The sequence below is a fragment of the Pongo pygmaeus genome, chromosome 11 (assembly GCF_028885625.2).
Source record: "Pongo pygmaeus isolate AG05252 chromosome 11, NHGRI_mPonPyg2-v2.0_pri, whole genome shotgun sequence".
Classification (NCBI taxonomy): Eukaryota; Metazoa; Chordata; class Mammalia; order Primates; family Hominidae; genus Pongo; species Pongo pygmaeus.
The window spans coordinates 110,287,907-110,306,929 of NC_072384.2; the positions used below are offsets into that span (position 1 = coordinate 110,287,907).

General features: G+C 34.4%; 1 protein-coding gene across 4 annotated transcripts in view; it reads left to right on the forward strand.

The window, feature by feature from the left end:
* Positions 1-19,023, forward strand: part of UNC80 (unc-80 homolog, NALCN channel complex subunit) — a 230,340-nt gene that overhangs the window by 175,306 nt on the left and 36,011 nt on the right. For all 4 annotated transcript variants that reach the window (XM_054477213.1, XM_054477211.1, XM_054477214.1 and 1 more), the window contains 4 exons: positions 7,036-7,206; positions 12,901-12,993; positions 14,374-14,409; positions 14,743-14,961. In XM_054477213.1, the coding sequence (XP_054333188.1) occupies positions 7,036-7,206; positions 12,901-12,993; positions 14,374-14,409; positions 14,743-14,961 (519 nt within the window). The remainder of the gene's footprint in view (positions 1-7,035; positions 7,207-12,900; positions 12,994-14,373; positions 14,410-14,742; positions 14,962-19,023) is intronic.

Sequence of the window (19,023 nt, forward strand, 5' to 3'; positions counted from 1 at the left end):
ACAAAGATGCAGGATGGTCTCATTTCTGATATCAGGGTATGGAGGGGACTTCCTACTCCCACTTTCTTGCTCTTCCTATAATACCACAGATCTAGAAAAAGTTCCAGAATGGATCAAATCCTGCATTAAGTTAACTCCAAACCCATTGTATACATGACTGTAAACATCTTCTCTCTACTCTATTTGCCATTCCAAGTGTGTTCAGCTACGTTGTTAACCAGATATGTCAGATATTCTGCAATTGAGACACTGCAATAATAAAATGCATACAGCTTCTCCAATATTAAAATTCCTACAACATAGAGAACACCTAAGTTTGACTAAAAAATTCTCCCATTTCAAATTTTACCAAATTTCCAGAGTCATAAAATTCTCTTTCAAGTCAAAATTCAAACACATTGAAATCAAAAGGTGTTAGAGTTCACAATCAAATTCCCTTGTCATTGTGAGTTAAAAGCCAAAGTCTAATATTGTTAAGTTAAATTAGAATTTTTTTAATCCTCCCTAATTTTCCATTCTGTCAGTTTAAACCAGATGACATCTTGATGTCTCAGTAAGGTCAGGGTTTCTTAAGTAGTGGTTCCCTGGGATATCTCTTATGGGAATAAGTAACATACCTACAGGACTTCAACATTTGTAACAGCAAGTCTCTGTTGTACTTAATTTTTTTAAAAAAGTATTTTATTTAAGTGTAACATTCACATAAAACACTAAAAAATCATAATTTTACAGTTCCATGAATGTTCATAATGTTATCACATCTACATAACTACCACTCAGATTGAAAAATCAGATAGAGGCACTACTATCCTGATTTCTAATATGATAAATCAGTTTTGCCTATTTCTGAAATGTTTAACTGAAGTAGTATGGTAGCTACTGTTTAATGTCTGACTTCTGTCATTCAGTATTATTTCATGAGATTCATTCATATAAATGTGTGTAACAGTAGTTGATTCTTTTTCGTTCACTTATAATAGTCATAATAATTGTATGACTATGTTACTATTTATTTATTTCTTCTCTTGTTATCAGGCATTTGTGTTGTATCTAGTTTGAAGGTATTATAAATAAAGCTGCAATGAATGTTTTTGTATATGTCTTTGTACACAAATATTTATGCATTTCTGTGGATGGAACTGCTAGGCTAAGTCATGGAATATGAGTATTTCTTGCTTTAGTAGATACTACCAAAAAGTTTTCCAAGGTGGTTTCAATTTTCATTCCCACCAACAGTATGTAAATGTTCTAGTACCCTATGGCCTCATCAACACTTGTTATCTTCGGTCTTTTTATTTTAGCTATTCTGTTGAGTTGTAATGACATTCATTATCATTTTAATTTCCATTTTCATCTTTCAAATTAAAAGGTTTGGAAGCTTTTCAGATAAATGTTTATCGAAGTTTGGACATCTCCTTTTGCAAAGTGCCTACTGAAGTCTTCTGCCCATTTTTAAATGAAGTTATCAGTATTTTTTATTTTATATGTGTGATTTCTTAGTGTTTTCTATTTAATTAATTATGTCATCTGCAAATCATGAGAGTTGTATTTTATCCTTTCAAATTCTTATACACATTATTCCTTTCTCTGTCCTTAATGCACTGGCTAGACCCTTAATACAAAATGGAATAGAAGTGATGATGGTGATGATGGTGGGATCTTTGTCTCATTTCTGATCTCGGGGTATGGAGGGGATTTCCAATATTTCATCACTAAGAATAATATTTGCTAAAGGATTTTGTTGTAATATACCAGTAAAGATTAAGGAAGTAATTTTATTACTCATTAAGAAATTAATTATTAAGGCATCTGCCTTCTATTCTTAGTTTGGTTTGAGTTTTCTTATTGATGGATAATGAATATTACCAAATGTTCCTCTCTATTTATAGAGATGATTATATGATTTTTATTCTTTATTTTCTAAGTGTGATAGGTTACACTGATTTATTTTCAAAATTAAAACTTTCCTGCCTCCTTAAAAATAAACTGTAATTGGGTTGTATAATTACCATTTTTCAGCATTGCCAGATTTGGTTTGCAATTATTTTAGCATTTTTATAACTATGTTAATGAGAGCTATGTCTGTAATTTTTATTCTTTAAAAAGGTCTTATCTAATGAATTTTATTGCTAGGATCACAGGGAAGTTAGGAGTAGAAGAGATATTCTAGGTAGCTCTGTGTCATTCAAGATAAACCAATGCTGGATACTTAAAAAAGTTACAAGTGCTTAAACAAAAAGGATGTCTTGCTTAGCTACTACTTTATTGACTACCCACTGGCAAATGTTTTAGCAGGTGTATTTGTAACCCTCCATTATTATAAAGTCCTTGTCAGGCTATAGTATCAAGGATATGAAGATTAAGCTGGAGTCATAAGATGAAATGGAAAGTGTCTTCCCTACCCCCCCCCCCTTTTAATTTTCTTTTATTTTTGAGACAGAGTCTTGCTCTTGTTGCCCAGGCTGGAGTGCAATGGCATAATCTTGGCTCACTGCAACCTCCGCCTCCTGGGTTCAAGCAATTCTCCTGCCTCCGCCTCCCGAGTGCTGGGATTACAGGCACCCGCCACCACACCCAGCTAATTTTTGTATTTTTAGTAGATACAGGGTTTCACCATGTTGACCAGGCTGGTCTCAAACTCCTGACCTCAGGCGATCCACCCACCTCAGCCTTCCAAAGAGCTGGGATTACAGGCGTGAGCCACCACGCCCAGCCCCCCTACCCCTTTTTTAAAAACTCCTATTCTCTGTAGAAATTTGGTATGGATTAGCTTTTTTTAATTTTTGAAACAGGGTCTTGTTCTGTTGCCAAGGTTGGAGTGCAGTGTCACAATCATGGCCCGCTGCAGCCTTGATCTCCCAGACTCGAGCAATCCTCCCACCTCAGCCTTCCAAGTAGCCGGCACTACAGGCGGGTGTCTTCACACCCTGCTAATTTTTTTTTATTTTTTGAGAGAGATAGAAAGTCTCACTGTGTTGCCCAGGCTGGTCTCCAACTCCTGAGCTCAAGTGCTCCTCCCACCTCAGCCTCCCAAAGTGCTGGGATTACAGGCAGAGGAACTGTGCCTGCCTCAGATGAGCATTTTGTCTTTCCAAAATATTGAGTAGCATTTATACACAAAACTGTAAGTAATGCGGTTTCCCTGTGGGGACATTTTACAATTAAGATTCTTTATCCTGGTGATGGCTTTGGTAAGTCACATTTTTCTAGGAATTTTTCTATTTAATTTAAGTACCTAAATTTATTGACAGAAATTTGTTCCTGATATGCTTTTTAAAAAAAAAAAAAATTTAATGACTATGGGGTTTTTATTGTGTTCACTTTTTTTATTTTAATACTGGGAATTTTTGCTCCCTCCCTTTTTTTATTATGATTATTCTTTTCAGGAGTTTATCAATAGTTTTCCCTTTACAAATAACCAGTATTTGGGGCTTTGTTGATTTTTGTTATTGTAGTTTTATTGTCTGCCTTTTCTTTCCTTTTTTATCTTTATTGTTTTCTACCTTTGGCTTTTTTTTTTTTTTTTTAAACGGAGTTTTCGTTCTTGTTGCCCAGGCTGGAGTGCAATGGTGCAATCTCGGCTCACAGCAACCTCCACCTCCCGGATTCAAGCGATTCTCCTGCCTCAGCCTCCCAAGTAGCTGGGATTACAGGCATGCACCACCACACCCGGCTAATTTTGTACTTTTAGTAGAGACAGAGTTTCTCCATGTTGGTCAGGTTGGTCTCGAACTCCTGACCTCAGGTTATCCACCCGTCTCAGCCTCCCAAAGTGCTGGGATTATAGGCATGAGTCACTGTGCCCAGCGGCTTTTTTTTTTTAATTTAAGGAAAATATTCAGGCCAGGTGCAGTGGCTCACACCTGGAATCCCAGCACTTTGGGAGGCCAAAGCATGTGGATTGCATGAGTTCGGGAGTTTGAGACCAACCTGGGCAAATGGCAAAACCCCGTCCCTACAAAAAATACAAAAATTAGCAGGGCATGGTGGTGCATGCCTGTGGTCCCAGCTACTCAAGAGGCTAAGGTGGGAGGATTGCTTGAGCCCAGGTTGAGGCTGCAGTGAGCTGAGATCGCACCACTGCACTCCAACCTGGTCAACAGAGCAAGACGTGTCTCAAAAAATAAATTAATTAACTAATAAAATAAAATAAAAAAGAAAATATTCCATTTTCTACTGACTTATCATATCTGTTGAAAAATCAGCATTAGATCTTATTGCACATTTGAATTTAATGTGTCCTTTTTTTTTTTTTTTTTCCTCTCTCTTTTGAGATGGAATCTCACTCTGTCACCCAGGCTGGAGTGCAGTGGCACCATCTCAGCTCACTGCAACCTCTGCCTCCTGAATTCAAGAATTCTCCTCCCTCAGCCTCCCAAATAGCTGGGGCTACAGGCATGCCCCACCACACCCAGCTAATTTTTTATATTTTTAGTAGAGATGAGGTTTCACCATATTGGCCAGGCTGGTCTCAAACTCCTGACCTCGTGATCTGCCCGCCTCAGCCTCCCAAAGTGCTGGGATTACAGGTGTGAGCCACCGTGCCCTGCCCTAATGTGTCTTTTTCTCTGGCTACTTTTAACATTTTCTCTTTGCCTTGGGTTTTAAGCAGTTTGACTGTGGTGTGCCTAGTTGTGATTTTTCTTTGTGTTTATACTTCTTGGGATTCATAGTGTTTCCTGAATATAAAGCTTGATAGCTTTCAATAATTTTAGAAAATTTGACAAATAACTCTTCACATATTACCTCTATCCCATTTTCCCTCCCCTCTCCATTTATGTATATATATCTTTTCCTCCTTAACCCCATGCTCTATATGTCTCTTATGTTCTTTCCTGTATTTCCTATCATTTCTCCCCTCTGTTCTTCTGTCTTGATGTTTTCCATTGTTCTTTTTTCCAGTTCATACTCATCTCTTCCTGTGTCTAATCTACTATTAACACTTATCTTTCAGGTTTTTAATTTCAAATATTTTAGTGTTCAGTTCTAGAATTTCCACTTTTTTAATAGATTTCAGAGTTTTGATGAAATTCTCCATTTTGTTATCTCTCTTATTTAACATTTTAGTTATTGTTTTATAAAAGTCTGTGTCTGATAACTTTAATATGTAGATCACTTGTGGCTCTGTTTATATTGTCTGTTCCTTTCCTTGGATTTTGATCATTTGGTTTTAGTAGGACTGGGTAATTTTGACTAGTGAATACTGCATTAAAAAAATTAGAAATGCTTTGAGGATCTACCCAATGTTATCTTCCTCCAAAAATGATTCATTTTTACTCTCTGACTAGCAATTGTGGTAGGGCAGATCATTTTAATTCAGTGTGTGATTGATTTGATTTAAAGTTGGGTTTCAGTGTTTGTAAGGGCTGTTCTATTTATTTCACACTCCTAGGATCAGCCTTCCATGGACCTAACTCCTCTTTGGAAGTCCCTGAACTCCAATATATATTTCCTCGCAATTATGAGGCTACTGAAAATCCTGCTTAGCTTCATAGCTCTTAGCTGACATTTCTGCTTGGATTTGTCCTTAGCCTTTTGGCCCTAAGCAATTTACAAACAAGCAGATGCCTGGAAAAAAAGAGTGCTGCATACTGTCTGGATGAACTGAAGAAGCTTTCTTTCCCCCAGAAGTCTGGTACCTCCAAAAGATATCTGCTAGCCTTAGCTTCTACCTGGTACCTTCGATGTGTTTTAAAAATTTTTGTCCACCCTTTCTAGTAAGACAATTAGTCTGCAGCAAGGTACTTTTTATTGTTACAGAAAGCAGAACTGACTTCTTGCCTCCTTTTTTAAGTTGCCAAAAATTAGTATCATAGCTCTTTCTCCATACCGATCAAATTCTGATAATTGCCATTTCCTGCTTATAGAGCACATATTATAGGCAAAATTATATTACCAGAAACCAGTATTCAGTATTATAAAGAGCATAGCAAAAACTCATTGGTATCTGTAAGAAAAAGAATGGATCAAAGAAAATCTTGATTTCAGGTTCTCTGGGATATCAACTCATCACTGCTGTTTTCTAGAACCCACAATCTTTAAACTTTTAACATAATTGGGGAATCTCTAAACAAAAGATGGCCGGGTGCGGTGGTTCATGCCTGTAATCCTAGATCTTTGGGAGGCTGAGGTGGGAAGATTGCTTGAGGCCAAGAGTTTGAGACCAGCCTGGCCAACATGGTGAAACCCTGTCTCTACTAAAAATACAAAAATTATCCAGGCATTGTAGTGAATGCCTATAATCCCAGCTACTGGGGAGGCTGAGGCAGGAGAATCACTTGAACCCAGGCAGAGTTTGTAGTGAGCTGAAATCATGCCACTGCACTGCAGCCTGGGCGACTTGACAGAGCAAGACTCTGTCAAAAAAAAAAAAAAAAAGATTTATGTTGGTGGTGTTATACACTTAACAACTTTAGAGGGGAAAACCCACTTTGCATAATAACTACTTAATCTCCATTTCCCCTTCAAGGTGTTTCTGGCACCCCAGTACTAAATTGAGTGTGGGCCCTATCCAGTGAGTGGTGTTCACTCACGTTGGTAAGCAGGCATTGTCAGACTTCATCATAATGGCTGTTTCCAACATTTTTTGCTATTTAATTCCTAAGCTCAGGAAGCCAGCCTCCCATGAAATGGTTTTATGTTGTCTCAAAATTGTTGCAGCTGGAAAATCACTCTCAGCAAACTCCTGAATTGAAGTTTTGTTCTGAAGCCTGTTTCTCTAGATGGACTATATAGCTCCACTTATTATCATTCTGTTATTCTTTCAACCATTTATTTGTATATATGGCTAATTCCCCTGACTAGATCACATGTTTCCTTAGGGCAAGATTCGTCGCCTTTTAGCAGGTGGTTAATGAATTAATAATTGTTGGTCAACATTTCCAGTAGCTTTAACTGCTTTTGATTTGGAGTGGCAAGGGGGCTTAGAATTCATATATCTCTAGATGCTTTTCATTGTTCTATGCTCCTAAATGTGACACAACCAACAAAAGTAGAATGTAAAAGGTGACTTGGTTTTCTTTCTGTCGCTTAAAGTCTTCAGATGCTGATGGTCTTGGAAGCCCTAGTTCCATGTTACCTACAAAAGCTAAAGAGGCAGACATCACAGGTGGAGACAGTACCTGCTGCCCGAGAGGAGATTGCGGCCACTGCTGCTCTTGCGACGTCCCTACAGGCCCTTTTATACAGTGTAGAGGTCCTCACCAGGTAATCCCATTGGCAGAAATAGCTACAGTCTTACGTCATATGTATCCACTGAAAAAAAAATAAGAAAAAATGTGATGGATAAAAATCTAAAACCCGATCTTTATTTACAGATACCTCCTAAGCTCAGCCCTTTATGCCTTATAACTGTGAACAGTTCCTGAGTTATTTGAATAATGTTAAGCACTCTGATTAGTAGTAGTATAATAATAGTAATAATATTCTTACTATCATTGCTAAACACACATTTGCATATAGCTTGCTGAGCTTCTCCAGCAGTTATAACCCAGTGGTAAACACATCTTGTGTAAGAGGGCCAATTTAGTGAATTTAAAGATGTAATCTACATTTTTATTAGTTATTATATTATTTTATGAGACATGGAATGCCTACAATTCCAACTAAGTATTCTTTTATTGTTTTACTGTTTGTGAAGTGTTGTGTTTTTAACTATAATTTCAGAAACTACATAACCAATATAAACAGCAGAATGTTGTCCTACTGCTAGAATTAATAGATTCTCTGTGGGACAGGACTAAATAATACAGAGAGAGGATTGAGAAATGTGGGAATCATAAGGTAAATTGGCACCAGAGTTCAGCCCTAAACAAAGTTCAAGCAGTTAGTCCTGTCGCAAGATGCTTGGGTGCAGAAGCAGAGTCACTAAGCTGCCATATGGCAGGAAAGGGGCAGGCAGGGAGCCCTGGATGAGACAAAAAAAAAAAAAAATGTGAGTGGGGAAGGTGGATGCAGGACACTATGCGTATGATGGGCTTTTCTGCTCCATTCCCATCTAAATTAGCTGCCAGGAAATATTCTTCCCCAGGATAGGGATGGGGAAGCCTTCTCCCTGGGTTTACTGTCTTTGCTTCTCCATTCCATTCTGCCATGCTGTGTGTCCAATCTAAAGTGCCAGATCCTTAGTGTGAAATTGTCTACGCCTCCACCAAAAGGCACCAACCCACCAGCCCCATCTTGCTGTGCTGGTAAGGGGGAAGCCCTTTAGTCCAGGAAGGACTTTTTCAGCATGCATCAGCAAGAAAGAGAGGGAGTGGGATTGTAATTCATTAACAACAACAGATGTTTACTTTCTAATCATGAGCTACATTGCCAAACTAGACAAGCAGAATATTGCCCAAAAGCCTTCTGTAGACTATCATCCTGAAATGTTCATATGCACCTAAACTGAGGAAATGGGAAGACTTGGCACAGACAGCCATGACAAATGGCCTCTTCCAAGGAGAAATAGTTTTCTATGCTATTGCTGATGGTTTCATGAAAGTCCCAGAAGAATATCCTAAAGAGAAATGAAAGACTTACACTCTTCCTTCTATACCCATCTGGTTACATCACTGGACATTTCCTACAACTAGAGGAAAGAAAAGCAGTCAATTGCTCCCAAATGCCACTGTATTTCTATTTTATATATAATATATATTTTTTGTATATATAATATATATTTTATATATAATATATATTTTATATATTATATATATTTTATATATACTATATATATTTTATATATATTATATATATTGTATATTATATATTATATATATTATATTATATACTATATATATTTTATATATAATATATACTATATATATTTTATACATAATATATACAATATATATTTTATATATTATATATACTTTATATATATTTTATATATTATATTATATATTATATATATTCTTTATATATAATATATAATATATAATGTAATATATAACATATATATAATATATATTATATTTTTAATGTATTATATATAATTATATTATATACATTCTTAATATATTTTATATATACTATATATAGTATATATATACTATATATATACTATACATATATACTATATATACTATATATAGTATAGTATATACTATATGTACTATATATAGTATAGTATATATTTTATATATTTTATATATACTATATATAGTATATATTATATTTTATATATACTATACTATATATACTATATATAGTATATATTTTATATATACTATATATAGTATATATTATATTTTATATATACTATATAGTATATGTTATATATTTTACATATACTATATATAGTATATATGATATATTACATATACTATATATAGTATATATGATATATTTTACATATACTATATACAGTATATTTTATATATACTATATATAGTATATATTATATATTTTATACATAGTATATATTATATATTATATATAATATTTATTATATATTTTATATATAATATATAATATATAATATACAATATTTATTATATATTATATATACTATATATTATATAGAGTATATATACTCTATATAATATATATCATATATTTTATATATACAATATCATATATATCATATATTTTATATATACTATATATAAGATATAGTATATATTTTATATATACTATATCTTATATATAGTATATATTTTATTTATACTATATCTTATATATATTATATATTTTATTTATACTATATCTTATATATTATATATTTTATATATACTATATCTTATATATTATATATATATTTCATATTTTATATATATAATATATTATATATATTTTATATTTTATATATTATATTATATATAATATATTATTGTTTATATATATTATATATAATATATAATATATAATATATAATGTATAATATATATTTTTTTATATTATATATTGTATATATTATATATAATATATATTATATATTGTATATATTATATACAATATGATATATATTATATATTGTATATATTATATATAATATGATATATATTATATATTGTATATATTATATATAATATGATATATATTATATATTGTATATTGTATATATAATATGATATATATTATATATTGTATATATTATATATAATATGATATATATTATATATTGTATATATTATATATAATATGATATATATTATATATTGTATATATTATATATAATATGATATATTATATATTGTATATATTATATATAATATGATATATTATATATTGTATATATTATACATTATATATAACATATTATATATTTATCTATTATATATAATATATAATATATTATATATTTTTTTATATATTATGTTTTATATATTATATATTTTATATATAATATATATTTTATATATTTTATATATTTTTATATATATTTTATAGATATATAATATATTTGATATATTCTATGTGTTTTATATATTATATATATTTTTTATATATTTTTATATATTATATATTTTTATATATATAATATATTTCATATATATTTTTTATATATTATATATATTTTTATATATATTTTATATTTGTATATATTTTATATATATTACATATTATATATATGTTAGATATATACAATTATATATAGTATATATAATATATTATGTATTTTTATATATAGTATATATACTATATATATTTTATATATAGTATATATTACATATTGTATATATAATATATTAGATATATTTTATTTATAATATATTGTATATATTTTGTATATAATATATTATATATAGTATATATAATATATTTATTTTATATATTATATATAATATATATTTTATATCTAGTTTATATATATTTTATATCTAGTTTATATATATAATATATATCTAGTTTATATATATAATATTTATAGTTTATATATATTACGTATATAGTTTATATATATATTATATGTATAGTTTATATATATATAGTGAAAGAGAGAGAGAGAGACTGACTCACTCTGTCACCCAGGCTGGAGTTCAGTGGCATGATCTTGGCTCACTGCAACCTCCGCCTCCCGGGTTTAAGCAATTCTCGTGTCTCAGCCTTCCAAGAAGCTGGGATTATAGGCATGTGCCACCATGCCCAGATAATTTTTGTATTATCGGTAGAGACGGTGTTTCCCCATGTTGGCCAGGCTGGTCTCGAACTCCTGGCCTGAAGTGATCCGCCCACCTCGGCCTCCCAGAGTGCTGGGATTACGGGTGTGGGCCGCCATGCTCAGCGTATTTCTCCTCATATTACATAATGTTAAAGCTTTCCTCATTTCTGTATCTTTTTATAAGGATAAGTCAATTAACTTATCCAAAATTGACTTACTCAAAATGTCACAAAGAGTTATGGATGGAGCTCTGGCATTTAAAATTCTGTGGCTTTAAATATTCCAGTGCATTTAATATTCTTTTGGCAGAGAAGACTAGCTTCATTAGTTGGTAGTAGTTACTCAAACCAAAATTGGCTTCACTGTATTTACAAAAAGAAGATAAGAATTCCCTAATTTCTAATTTCTCCATATTCCTAGTTTCTTTATCTTATGACAAAAGAAATTTAAGAATTATATAAGTAGTATTACATAAGTATATCACAAGTGCATTAGTTTTAACTGTTGTATAACACATTACTACAAACTTAGAGCCTTTAAACAAAACCCATTTATTATCTCACATTTGTGTAGGCCAGGAGTCCAGGTAGGCTCAGCCAGATTCTCTGCTCAGGGTTTCTCAAGGTGGAAGTCAAGTTGTCAGCCAGTCTGAACTTTTATCTGAAGGCGCTGGGGAAGAATGCACTTCCAAGCTCTTTCAATTTTTTGGCAGAATCTAGTTCCATGCAGCTTTAGGTCTGAGGTCCCATTTCCTGGCTGGCTGTCAGCCAGGCACCACTCTGCATTGAGAAGGCACCTGCATTTCTTCTCACATGCTTCCCCTCTACCTTCCAACCAGCAATAGCACCTTGAATCCTTATGTTTCAAATCTCTCTGCCCCTAGCCAGAGAAGACTCTCTGCTTTTGAAGGGCTGGTGTGACTAGATTAGGCATACGCAGATGCTCCCCCTTTTTGCCATATAATGTAACATAATCACTAGAGTAACACCAACGGGCAAAGATATTGGGAGCCATCTCTAAATTGTGTCTATCATAACAAGCACAGGAAGAGGAGATGTGGTGTGATCGTTAAAAGCTTACTTTCTAGCCATCCCCAGCAGACAGAAAGTGAGGAACAAAGAAGCAAGCCTTGATGATTTCATAAAAGCAGTTGCTTTAAAAAAACTGCATTATGCCTTTTTCGTCCTAGATGCCAATACAGAGGCAAATTTTACCTATTATTTAAAGTAAATCCGGCAGATATAAAATGAGACGGTTCAAATCTATTACCAACCATCTAAATTACTGACTTGTAATAGATACTAACTTACTCACTTTCTTGGTTAGCCTTAGGTGTGATGTGACTAGGAGAATTCTTTTATTCTTTGATAGTTTCTCAGAAAAAAATAGAGTAGTTGATAATGGTGTAGGTGGCCAAAGTGGTACATACATCCTTGCCTTTTACTTATCATCTAGAATGGTGAAACTACCCAGTAGAACTGAGGAATGAGCTCTTTACTCTCAATTGGTACAGACTTAGAAGTCTATAGATATTTCATAAATGTCTTGTTGGAAGAGTCATTTTGACGAGTTATTACTCAGAACAAAGAAGTGGAAGAACTTAAATCATGATGAGCTTATAAACCCCTGGGAATCAATGTTCCTTTAAAGTGCCTCTCAGAACAAACAGAAAAGCCCAAAGCTAGACAGCCTGTCTTTTGAAGACTCTAAAACTAACTTAAAACTTGTGTGTGCTTCAGTAACTTGAGGATTTAATAAATGTTCCCACTTCTGTTGTTGTTGTTTTGCTGTGGTGATTACTGTCATTGTTACAGGCCCATGACAGCCCCACAGATGAGCAGGTGTGACCAAGGCCATAAGGGAACCACCACAGCCAATCACACCATGTCGTCTGGGGTGAACACCAGGTAATTCACTGCGCCTTATTCTTCTATGGTCTCTCAATTTCGTACAACCCGAATGTCAGCTGTTGAGAATGAAAGGAATCCTGAACATAGTCAATATTGAGTGTGAAAACCTCCAAGGAAAAGAAAAGAAGGTGAGAGTTTAGAGTTACAAGAAAATACCAAGGCTTCTTTTGAAATTGTCAAAGAGAAATCTAAACCAACTTCATAAATAGCCATTTGTGTTGTTTTGTTTGCTTGAGCATTCTGGATGGTCTCTGCCTCCTGGGTGGTCTTTGAACTATTCCAGTGTTGTTTCATTTGCCTTCAACAAAAGGCAAATAAACAATAATAATCAGGAGGTGGTTTATCATTCCCAGGGCGCTAAGAGTCAACTTACTTTCATCTGGACAGATTTTCTGCAGACATTTCATCCAAACTTTGACGTATGCCCTCAAATGATGCTTTTCATGGTTGTTAACTTAATCTCCTTCTCCTGTTGTGGTGTAACTCAGATACTGGCTATACTAGTTAATATTTTACCCATTTCATTCCATCTGTGTTAGCTTTAAATATTCCGACATACACAAAAAGCCTAATTAGATTCCTCCTACAAGGAAGATTTAAGATAGGGCAAACCCAAAATCAGCTTAAGAAAAAGTTCTTTCCCAGTATGGAGTAGTTGGCATGGAAATCTTAAGGAGAAATTCAATAATTTTTCACTCTCTCTGAAGCCTATTTTTAAGTGTGTATCATTATTCATGTAAAGTTAATTCCCTGCTCATCATATATATTCATATTAAAAATAAAACAAAAATAAATTCCAAACCCAGCTATAAATTGCCTGGTGTGATGGTTAACTTATGCCTCAATTTCCTATATTAAGGGAAAATGGTATACTGTAGTTTAAATGATATTTAGGGACTTCTCTAGGCTCACTGGGTTAAATGAGGGCTTCTAAAGAAGAAAGAGGGCTTCTAAAGTCTTAGTATCCATGAATCATAAAGCAATAAGTCTCCAGAACTGAAAGGAAGTCAGCCATGATTCTCCTTCCTGTCACTTAAGACAGAGCACATGGTATTAAAACTATAACTTAAATTTCAAAATGTCCAAAAATTTCTCTCATTTGGCTATATTCTATGAGTTTGTATATATTTTTATAATAGTTGTCTTTACCCAAATCACGCAACAATAAAACAGCTTTTGCAGCAGCTATAATTGCAGTATGTGTTAGCCAAATGAAAGATAAAGCTTTATGTTTTAGGAGTAATATATGTATATTTGTGAGCTTATCAAAATATATAGCTTCAAGGGCTTTTCATATGAAAAAGTCTATAAGAAGCCCCAACCAAAGGACCCCATTCTTGCTCTAATAGTTATGTAGACTGTTTTTCTAACTCCCAGGTACCAGGAACAAGGAGCCAAACTGCACTTTATCAGGTACAGAAAGACTTGCTCTAATTTCATACCAGTTCTGACATCCTGAGATGATTGCCTTTTAAGCGGGTTTATGGCTCTGTTAGATTTCATTTGATGCGTAACATACTGTTTCTGGGTAAACCCCCAAAAGTGGCTTTACTGCAATTTGGGATGACAGTCTCTTCTAGGCTGATAAGCTTTCTTTACCCTTCAGATGAGGTTCTCCTTGGCCTTACTCTACTGATTCATTAACTCATTAGGAATCTTATATTTTTCTTCAGTGTGATACCCTCTTCTCACAGCGCTACATGAATACATTTTCAGACACCTAGTTAATCTTTCACAATTTCCCAGGGAAAACCTTCATTTACTGGAGGAAGGGCAAGGCCTTCCCAGAGAGGAACTGGATGAACGAATTGCTCGGGAAGAGTTCAGAAGACCCCGGGAGTCCTTACTGAATATTTGCACAGAGTTCTATAAGCACTGTGGGCCGCGGCTGAAGATCTTGCAAAATCTGGCTGGGGAGCCTCGGGTCACTGCCCTAGAACTGCTGGATGTGAAGTCTCACATGAGGTACTTGCCTCGCTTTCCCTGCCCCATGTGTGAACACAGCTTGGCCCATGTGTCTGAATGTGTGTGTTGGGTTGAGAGTGGGGGTTCTCCAGGAAAACAATATAGAATGATTTGTTTCCAGTGACTTAGGTACACATCATACAGAACCCTCTGGTAAAGTGTGCATTAAGTCCATCAAACAGGATCTTAGGGTGGACAAGGGGAAAATGTTCTTAAGATAGAAAAGCACAGTTTATATATTTGCTTCTCAATAAAAGAGAGAGAAAGGGAAATTTTATCACCTGAAATCTTAGAAAAGTAGCCTTCTTCTCAATACTATTTACTGCCCAGATTCTAATTTTTCACAAGAATTGAATGTTTCTTCTCTGTTATTTTACATGAGGAATGCACAACTACTTTCTGCTTCTAGGGTCCCTAAAAAGCCAGTAATGAGCCCTGCAGGGAAGTAAGCAGTTTTAACTGAGCCAACTTGGCTTGGGCCTGAAATCCCCTTTATATAAACAGCCTTCCAACCATTAAAAAAATGTGTCCTGGTAAAAATTCTGAACTAGATGAGGCCAGTCGTCATTTACATGTTTTACTCTTAGTGTGCTAGGGAAAGGCCCCAGAATTACTTCCCTGTGCACTCGTATTTTGTCTTCCTACAGAGATGCCATTTCACTTGAAATTCATGCTAAAGGATGTATTTGTGTTTCAAAAGGAACGTGATTCCAGAGGACCTTCTGTTCAGATTTGTAATCGTTTGTTAAGGGTGATAAAAATCCCTTCAAAGAAAAATGTCATGGGTAACAAAAGATTCACTTGGAAAGTTTAATGTATCTATAAAGGTAAAAGTAGAGTTAGGTTCAGCCACTTCCAAATGTTGCAATTTCGCAAAACTCACAGTTTCCTGGTTTATTGCCTTTTTTTTAAATTTAGAAAGCACTAAATGAAGGAAAATGAGAAGACAGAAATGTACAGTGAGCATAGGTTCTTTTTCTTCCAGTGTAATTTCACATTCTTTGAATTGTGGGCACACACCCAGCACTGCCCTGGAGAACCCCAGAGCCTCACTGGAGTTCACACTCCCTGCTGTGCAGTAATGGGGACGAGCTTATTTCACACTAAGTTCAGCTCCTAGATGGGAGCCTTCAGAGAAAGGGGAGGGACATTTGGAGTGTTAAGGTCCTGCTGTCATAGCAACCTAGGAATTTATTCAGCCCCTCCACTTCCTTTCCCGCTGGTCTTCTCTAGGTGACCTAAGCAATTCTGTGAACAGAGAAACATCACATTCCCAGAGTCAGAAAATCACTATGACCAATGGCCGTTTTGTGAGAGAAAGGGAAAAATATTCCTAAAAGATGTGTGTGTGTGTGTGTGTGTGTGTGTGTGTGTGAGAGAGAGAGAGAGAGAAAGAGAGAGACTATGAGATAGTGACTGTCCCATAACCTGACTGTATTTATACTCTTCCTTAGAGCATTTGGAGGGAGGGGACAGCAAGAGTCAGAGAGGCCTGGAGCTCCCTCTAGAGGCCAATACCTATTAAAGATTAAATGAACTAGAAATGATTTAGCTCTGTGCCTGGCACAGATCTGGACACAATGGATACTAATGCTAATGAGAATAGTTCAAATACTATGTTAAACACTGGGGATGTAAACTAAGGTCCTGGTCTTCAAGATTATCACAGTTCAATGCAAGAGGCACATAAGAAAATAACTATAATACAAAGTTGCAAGTACTATAATTACATTTACATTTATGTATTATTATATAAAGGATTTGAGGCAACTCAGAAAATATTTGAAGGGAGAGTGTATACAAATTATAGAGTCAGGATAATGTGAAAGATTTTCAAGGAGTTATCTTTATGATAAGATTAGCACAGGAAATCAATATAAGATCATATTAGATATTCATGAACCATAAATTTGACTTTCTTAGTTACCAAAGCAATGAGTGAAAAAAAGATTAATTACAAAATCATAATATAAATAAGTTAAAAACAAAACAGTTGCTCGGTGAAACAACACTTTTTTAAAATACGAAGAACAAGAAAAATTTTGTAGGGGCCAAGGGAAAATTTCCCCTTCACTCTCTGAAGGTTTGCTGAAAGTCAACTGATAAAAGTCAGATCATAATCAAAAAGCATGAAAATGTATTTGATCATAGTTTTACCTGACACAGGAGCCTTCAGGATGAAGACCCAAAGATACAGGGGAAGCTCTCCATTTTTGTTTAAGTTTAACAAAGTATGGATAGGCATGTATAAATATGATTGGACAAAAAGGGTATGATCCCATGCTAATAGACCAAGTGAGGAAACCCAGCATGGCCTGTGTGTTTGGATTCTTCTTGGCCTCTCTGGTTGGCATTCCTTCCTTCTGGGAATGGGGCAAGACCCTTTCTGGAAAGGGGGCGTTGTCATGACCTGTAATCAAACAAGATGGGTCAGGTAATTTCTTTATGGCTAGTTTTTACACAGAAAGATGGGGGAAAGTTAGTGTAATATTTTTAAGTTTTATGGCTGGCTTCAGGAAAAAAGGTTCTGGTTTCAATGACTTGCTTTGAGGAAAAGGGTCTCCAGTTCCCATGGCTAGCCTTGGAAAAGAATGAGAGGCCACAGAGAGGAGGGCAGGAGAAGATCAGCGAGAAACCTTGGCTTCTGAGGTCTTCATTTTGGCGTATAGCTTTCTGAGCTTCAACAGTCTCCTGGTTGGTGTTTGTTAAAAGGGAAGAGTAGTATGATGAACAGAGTCCTCAACAACATCCCTATAGTAGATAAAGTGCTGGTTGTACATGGCTGGATGACTGTTAGTATATAAAGTTGGAACAATGTCATAATGCAGTTCAGCAAGAGCAATTGATCTGAAGCCAGGATAATGTCATTCAAGAGCACAGCTATTGCATGGCCTGGGTCGATAGGAGGGCACCATTTTTATTGCCCAGGGAATATTTAGACTAAATGCCCTTTATTAATGCAATTTCTCACAACAAGCTTTTGAAAAAGACAGGCCTGCCATAGTCTCTGACCAAATGGAGACATTCTGTGTTGCTGATTAGGGGCAGATCCAGATGCTTTGAACTTATACTAAGAAAAGGATGTAATTAAGGCTCTCCTATAAGTTAAGTGTGCACTTGAATATATGTAAAAGTTGGAGCTTAATATGTAAATTTGCGAATTGAGGGTAGTATTAAATTGTTCTTTAATTATAAGAATAGATAATGTCACCCAAGGATGAAAAGTTGATTTTTAAAAAGAGAAAGAGAAATGGGATAATATACAAAATGCAAATGTTTGCCAAAATAATTTGAATCAAACCAACAAGTTAAGAAGCATTGCTAAGGCAATCTATACTTCTGAATTTGCAGAATGTATGGTTGATTATAAGGCTCTTGAAGAAAATATTCTTGATTAGAGTCTCTGCGCTACAGAAATGTATTGCTTCATTTGTCCAACCCAGTGCTGCCAAAGCAGCTGGATAACAGAATCTGCAAATTCTCTCTCTCTCTCTCTCTCTCTGTCTGTCTGTCTCTCTCTCGTGTGCAGTCTCTATCTCTCTCATTCTCTTTCTCTCTTTCTCTCTTTCTCTTTTCCTCTCCCCCTCACCCTGTCAATGGGAAAATCTCTTGTGTTCCCACTGGGAAAGAACCATAGGAAAGTTTTTTGATTATGCATGTGATAGTACAGCAAAGACTGTGGGAAAGGGAAATTTTGTTTTATGCGCAAAACAAATTTATTTTGTCACATGACCAGGAATTAGAGAAATTCAGGTAGTAATCCATAAAATGGCTCTTAAATTCAGCTCTAAGTATTCTTTGGAAGCTCAAACTAGACAGATTGATTATTTCACAAGCACTTCTCAATGTTATCTTTAAAATAATAAGAGAAAAGAAATAAGTGCATATAGATATACTCTTATTTGTCACACAAATAACCTGAGAAGTAAAGAATTATTTTCTGTATATCAAATTCATGAGAAACATAAACAAAAGAATGTATAAGCTGTTTAAAATGATTTCTTTAAAACACCCATATTCATACAGAATTCCGGGACAATGTGAATATGTTCAGTTTGGAGA